At 46.0% G+C, this 7280-nt stretch overlaps 1 protein-coding gene across 2 annotated transcripts; it reads left to right on the forward strand.

The window, feature by feature from the left end:
• Positions 1-1440: 1440 nt before the first annotated feature.
• LOC127677434 (GTPase IMAP family member 7-like) lies at positions 1441-6567 on the forward strand. 2 transcript variants are annotated; one of them, XM_052172517.1, is made up of 3 exons: positions 1441-1521; positions 2385-2430; positions 5378-6567. In XM_052172517.1, exon 3 carries the CDS (start codon positions 5415-5417, stop codon positions 6294-6296), a length of 882 nt encoding a protein of 293 aa, XP_052028477.1. In that variant the 5' UTR covers positions 1441-1521; positions 2385-2430; positions 5378-5414; the 3' UTR covers positions 6297-6567. The 2 variants fall into 2 exon arrangements, with proteins under 2 accessions (XP_052028477.1, XP_052028478.1); XM_052172518.1 differs by lacking the exon at positions 2385-2430.
• Positions 6568-7280: the final 713 nt, after the last annotated feature.

Consider the following 7280-nt stretch of genomic DNA (forward strand, 5'->3'; position numbering starts at 1 on the left):
CAAGAATGAGTGATAATGAAATTCATGGCCCTAAATGGGACAGCTCTATCACCCCTTCCAAGACTCGGGGAAGAGGCAGAGAGAATATGAGAGCCAGGGCATGGTATGATCTTTATACTCATGAATTCGCTGCAGCTCTGTATTCCTGTACAAAACCTGAAGAAGGCTGGACTCACCAACATTTCATCATGGGTAGAGGAAGGGCTGATGAGTCCCACCTCTCCCTAAAGAACTAATGGCAGCAAGTGGTTGCTAGAGGAGAGGGGTATCATTTCTTTAGTGGTATCATTATTGAAACTACAGGAAATAAGCCATACCCATGCAAGCAATTCTAATTGAACTCTGAATCATACACAATGAGAAAACATGGAACTGGGAGGGGCATGTAGAGAGAACCAGAAGGGTTTCATTGAGGGAAGATGCAGGATGAGAGAGTACTGGACAGGTAAGAACAAGTGTGTGTGTGTGTGTGTGTGTGTGTGTCCTGTTAATAAAAGGAAGGGGGAGGTAACTCCTCATGGAAGGTTTCTAAGTCTACTTCTGGGTATACACTGCCATAATAAATAAGGACAGCAACTTAATTGTTATGTAGACATTTAAAGCACCCACAAACAGAGCCACTTTTTCAAAAGATAATTACCCTGCATGATGTAGCCATGACAGTTACCCTCAGCTTTCTCAAATACCACAGCCTGGGTAATGCTAAGCCTGGAGCCTCCCCCAAAGTGAGCCCTCAGCTTTCCAATAACACAGAGAAGAGGTCTAGACAAAACTTTCTGATGCTCCTAGGGTGAGTGCATAGGTAACAGGCTGTTACATGGAGATATGCAGGTGCAAAATGTACTTAGGATAGCTTCTAGGGTCAAGACGTCTAGGACGCTGAAGTAAACAGAAGACACAGAGTGTCAAGAAGATCCAGAGAGTCAGTTCAGTTGGAGTGTGGGCTAAGGTGAAATTCTAGCTATATCCAAATCGGCACCAAAGGATGTGCCTTTATATCTCCATGCTGACCAATCATTGATTGGGAGCTACCTGGGCACAGGGGATGACCTTTCAAGAGGTCACTGTTCAGCTAAGAGTGATCCTCAAGGGTGGCTAGGGATGGTGCATGCTCAGCTGAGCTCCATCAGTGGTTAGTACTCCTCTCAGTTTGGAGATTAGGGTCACACACCTACAAAGAGGAACAACATGCAATCCTGCAGCAGATGGCAGAGTGTTATAAGCAACACGTGGACCACTGAACAGGGTCTTCAGATCCAACGCCATTAGACAAAAACACTCGCTGTGACCCGACATCACAGCAAGTATAAGAAGGAAGAGATTCACCTGGGGCTAAGCTGGAGCCTCCACCATGACAGGGACTGTTTCCTCTGTCCTTCAAACTGAAACCGTTCACGTTGGCTCCACCCCCCACCCCCACCCCCACTTTCTGTGCTCAGGGTTTGCAGAGCTGCAGCTGAGTCAAGGTGCAGACAGGTTCCTTGAGGACAGTGTGTGAGCTTGTCAGTCCTGCAGACAAAGGTAAGCTGGCTGGGAAGCCGCAGAGCACGTGGGAGAGGGGATGGGGCGGTGAGCACGGTGCACCCGAGCTACTCTGTGCATGATGTGGACAGGTCCTGGAAGGCTTATGGGACTGCTTTAGTATGAGGTCTATCATGTCATGAAGAACAGGAAAGACTTGCTTGATGGGCTGCCTCTGCCCAGGTCATTAGTAGCTGTTGCTTGATAACCTAGTACTTCCCTTAGAATTCATCGCTGTCCCTGAGGCAGATCTTCAGAACCAGGAGGCAGGTCACCAAGTGTAATTGTGCCCTAAGTCCCTTCAGCTCCCCACATCAAATCGCAGGGCACCGATGACTATTTGAGGACCATCAACATGGCTAGGATTGGAATCCTGTTGCTGACTCTGTGTCTAGGTCCACCTTATGCTTCTTAGGAAAGAGGCTGTGACCCTTAAAGTATGGGGGCTGATGTGGAGGATGGGGGCAGGGTGTGATATGCAGAGGGACCAGTGTATCTGTAATTCTGCAGTCTAGGGTTTCTTCTTTCATGATGCTGAGGACTCTTACAAAGGGCCATTTACATGCTGGGCCAGTGCTCTGCCACTGAGTTATGGCTCCAGCCCTGTGTGAATTTCCTTCACACAAATGGCACTGCATGGCAAAAGCCTTAATCCGGAGTGATGGTTGTACATAGCACTGCAAATGATCTTTGCAGAACTTGCCCCGTGCAATCCCCAGGACCACCCGGATGGTCTGGTTGCACTGTCCCTTTCGAAAGTCGAGGAAATCAAATCTCACGGGGCTTCAGAGATTCTCAAAAATGGTCAAGGTCCTGACCTATTTCTGCACCCTTCTGAAGCACTTTCTCTGTTCATTTTTCAGATCCAGGTTCTCCGGGTATCCTGGAACCACTTTAGACTGTTGTGAAGTGAGTGTCTCTGATCCCTTGTCAGTATGGAAAAAAGAAAAAAAAGAATCCAACTGAGAGATGGGCGGTCCTCCTCTGGTGTGCTTAGGACAGGCTTGTCTCCCCTGGGGGGAAGGGCTGCCCTCTCCCCTCCTGTTCCAGGTGGCAACATCTGCCGAGATGTTCACTGTCCTTTAGAATCACGACCCAAAGATGAGACAGGAAGAGTCTCTGAGGGTTATGAGGGGCATGGTGGAGTCAGAGGGTCTTGGGCAGGATGAGCACAGGACGGGGGTGGCGTTTGGACTTGGAACTACAGTTTCTATACCTATCAAATTAGAAAGAAATGGATTCTCCATCCTTGAGTCTATATGGAGAAAATATTCCCATGAAATATGCATTTGTGCTGAAGCAACGTATAGTGAGTTGTACTTAGAAACTGCATATACAAAACTTACCTTGTTACTAGAGAAAACAGCACACATTTAAGAGGGAAGGGCCAGAGAGTTGAGGGTCACAACTCCTGGACAGCAGGCTTTGTGCTTGTCCTAGCCTGCACTTGGGACCTACTGCCTAATATTTTCCTGTGTTCCCATCTCTTTTCTTTGTCTCCCTCTCCTTATCCTTGTGCATCTGTGTAATGTATACCACACATACCTTTTATATCCAGGCATAGAAGTGTGTGCCACACCCTTTTCCAGGTGACTGGTGGGGATCTTAAGCCTTGTTCTCTTCAGCGCACAGGTCTTGATGACAGTGACACTGGAGGTCATTCGCCACCTCCTGGTCCTGAGCAATGGTACTGCTGTGACATCCCATGGGATAGAGCATGTCTTCTGTGTGCATGAGTCCTTCTCCAGTCTCCGAGTCATGGCAAATGGGACCTCCCTTGCTTTTGCCACTTGTAACTGTGACCCCAGGAATGGGGTTCTGCATTCTTTGTATTCTTCTCAGTGTGCCTTTGGGTACATGTTCCCATTGGATATTAGGACATCCAGGCCAGATACTTCAGTGATGGCCTTTCACAGACCTGCAGCTTAGCTTCCCCATCGGCCGTCTGAGAGTTTCTGCTTTTCCCACACCTGTGTCAATGGGATGTGCGGTTGCACTTTCAGACCTTGGCTAAATATACACATGGAAATTCTATCTAGCACTTACTACTCCTAGAGACCCTGGTCCTTTTACTAAGTGGTGGAAATTAGAAACCATGGTCAGCGCTCTTGACATGTTTGTTCCTGCAGCTACCACTTAGCAGGAAGAGGCACGCAATGCTTCTTTCGTAGATGTACTCCCATTTCACCTGACTGCATCCTTCGCATGTGCACGTGTATTTCATTTTTGAGAATTTCATTGAGCTGTATTTACATCATGCTCAGTACTCAGGATTGATTCCCACCTTTACACTTTCTCTATGATGTCATTATCCATTATATTTGCAGTTATTTAGGCATTTGTTCAGTGCATGTACTGAACCATATATTTGCAAGATTGCTGGATAAAGTCTGATATTCGATAAGAGTGTTTCATTCTGTAGTTTCACCACGGACAGTGAAAATGTATCTTTGTGTCTTGTGTTCTCTATTTGAGTTGCTTAATTCTTCAAATACTTCAGGAAAGTGAGGTGGAAACACCTGAGTTTTAGTAGAAAATATCTTCCCCACTAATAACTTGCTAGCTTGAATGAATAAGGTGGAGGCAATAAACAAAGGATAAACAGATAGGAAGCTTGCATCAATCCACATTTCCTGCAGTGTTCATACATGAATACTGGCTGGTGGGCTACCTTAATAATTTCCTCTTCTTAAGCACAGGCACTCTGTAGAAACACCGTTAATAGAAACCGCACTTGGTCATGATGTGTCATGTTTATAATGCCATGGGATTCTGTCTTGCTAATATTTTATTAGAATCTGGCATTGATATTTGTATGTGAGATTTGCTTGCATTTTTCTTCAGTCTTTGTCAACTTTGGCCTGTGAAGTTTATTTTCCTCATGGGAAGCTTAGGGAAAACTTTCCTTCTTTCCCTGGATTCTGGGCAGTAGAGCAGTGTTGGAATTTTCCACTCACCTGGAGTTTAATGTTATAAAGTTGTTCTAAGAAGCTATGAGGAACTGTGTACTTTGATGGGAAGCTTGAGAAGTAACTTGTGTATCTTTCATGCTCCCTGCACCGTCTCACTGCCTGTATTGACTTGGATCTAAACTAAAAGGGGAGATTTGTACACAGAATACATTTTTGATTCAGACCTGGGCTTCTTAGCTTTTCCTGTAGGGTGGGACAGTCACCTATAGTTATGAGTCTGGTGACCTCCTCCAAACATGTCACCAACACCACAGTTTATCTGCTATTTCCCAGGACTACGAGAACCTTTGAAAAATAATTTGCAGCTTGAGAAAGTAAGGCCAACGCCGCCCTAAATAATGCACAGAGTTAAACAATTTCCACACCTTCTACAAAACACCCTTGCTAACAGTCTCTGCAGTAGATTGTCTATATACATTAAGATGTACTTCCCATCCTGGCCATGATCTCAAAGTCAACCTGAGATGTTTAACAAGACCTTTGTCTCAAAACACAGAAACAAATAAAGACATACTTTAAATCCAGCCCCTGCATATGGCCAGACTATTGACGCTTCTACTGACTGCTCTCTCACAGGACAGAATGGTAATTGCTTCTCCCCGGATTCCTCTCAGCTGATGTCTCAAAACCAAAATTGAATCTGTTTTAGAACAAATATATCTCTACAGCGATATGATAGTGAAAGGCCAGATTCCTCACAGGGAATGGAGAAGGAACTGCAGTGGCCTAGAATCTTAGGAAGGACATAGCATGGAGTGTTCTAGATGAGAAGTCTCTCAGAAGTCTTAGGCTGTTTAGATTTGCAGTGGGGGAAGACAGAAGGTCAGAAGTGTCCATGTGGTTTCCACCTTATCTGACCCAGTTTCTCCTCTTTGACTCCATAGTCAAGGCATCTGGATTCCAGAGCTTACACGTAAGACCATGGCTGAGCCCGGCGATGACTCTCTGAGGATTGTTCTGGTAGGGAAAACAGGAAGTGGAAAGAGCGCCACAGCGAACACCATCCTGGGGCAAAAGATATTTGCTTCTAGAATCGCACCCCATGCTGTCACCCGGACCTGTCAGAAAGAATCCCGCAGGTGGAAGGAGAGAGACCTTCTGGTTGTTGACACCCCAGGGCTCTTCGACACCAAGGTAAACCTGGAAACCACCTGCATTGAAATCAGCCGGTGTGTCCTCCAGTCCTGCCCTGGGCCTCACGCCATCATTCTGGTTCTGCAACTGAACCGCTTCACCGTGGAAGAGCAAGAAACCGTGGTCAGGATCAAGGCGATCTTTGGGGAGGCAGTCATGAAGTACATGATTGTCTTGTTCACCCGCAAAGACGATCTGGAGGACCAGAGCCTAAACGATTTCATTGCCGACTCAGATACAAACCTAAAAAGCATCATCGAGGAGTGTGACGACCGCTGCCTGGCCATCGATAACAGAGCAGAGAGGGCCGAGAGGGAGATGCAGGTGCGGGAGCTGATGGGGCTCGTGGAAGCCCTGGTACAGAGCAATGGCGGGCTCTACTTCTCCGATCCCATCTACAAGAATGCAGAGCAAAGGTTGAAGAAACAAGTAGAGATCTTGAGGAAAATTTACACTGAGCAACCGGAGAAGGAGATTAGAATAGTGGAGAAGGAGTATGCTCTCGGGAAACTTAGTACTCAGGAAAGAGAGGAAAAAATACAGGCCATTAGGGAAAATTATGACCTGAAGATAAGAAACCTACGTGAGGAAGCAGAGAAGAACATATTCGACCAGATTGTTGAAGGAATTAAGAAAATTCTTTTGAGAATATGGTGTCTTTTTTCATAAGCAGTCTGCATTTTATTTTCATTTATTCTGAGCGTTTTTCCACCTCACTCCCTACCGCTCACCCTGCTGGTCCTTTCCTACAGCCACCGGCAGATTTAAGAGATGGCAAAACCAGGACTCCAGTGTACTAGAGTCAGGAGTCAGTGCCAGGCTCGAAGGCTGGACCACAGTTGGCTCTCAGCTCCCTATGCTAGCTTGTCCTGCCTTTGCCACTCTGATGGACTGAAACGCCTCTGTAACCATGAGCCCAAATAAACACTGCCTCCCTTAAGTTGCTTCTGTGTGACCTGTTTTGTCATGCTAACAGAAAAGGCAAAATATAGCCTTTTCTATATTTTGTAGCTCTGGTTTTATTGTTAAGGGTGATTGTCTGTGGTATTAGGGGAATATAGGAGCTTTTGTCCTGGATTTCAGAATCAAATTCTTAACCACAGTTCCCTAACCCCCTACACCCCCATCATCACCACACACCAGTGTTTCCTCTAGGAAGCATCTCCAAGCTTTCCTTTGCTGTTTTCAGTCACTGCCTCACACTGGTTAATGCTGACTCTATGCTATGCTGCCCACAGGGAATAATTTACTGACACACAGAACATGGCTCTGGGCTGGAACACAGGACGGCGACAGAGCAGAAAGTATCTCCCCACACTGTCTGTGAGAAACTGTCCTAGACCTCGTGACTGAGGGTCAGTGCTTGAATGAAGACCATATTCCACTTGACTATAGGATGCTAGATGCCCACTGTCCTGTGAATTCGGGTTCTTGGTCTTCTGGGTGGGTTGGCTCCATTTTGTTCAGATTTTCTTTCAGCATTTGCCCAGTTCTTGTGTCATTGGTGAAATTCTATTAAGATATGAAAAAATGGCAACTGGTAATTTTAATTGGTGATTAGAAATAGGAATTGAAGCACACTGATTCCAAAGAATCAATCATGTCCCATGCACCCATTCAGCAGGAGAGGCTCATGATCTGACTAGCAGACTC

Source organism: Apodemus sylvaticus, chromosome 2, assembly GCF_947179515.1.
Source record: "Apodemus sylvaticus chromosome 2, mApoSyl1.1, whole genome shotgun sequence".
Taxonomy (NCBI): domain Eukaryota; kingdom Metazoa; phylum Chordata; class Mammalia; order Rodentia; family Muridae; genus Apodemus; species Apodemus sylvaticus.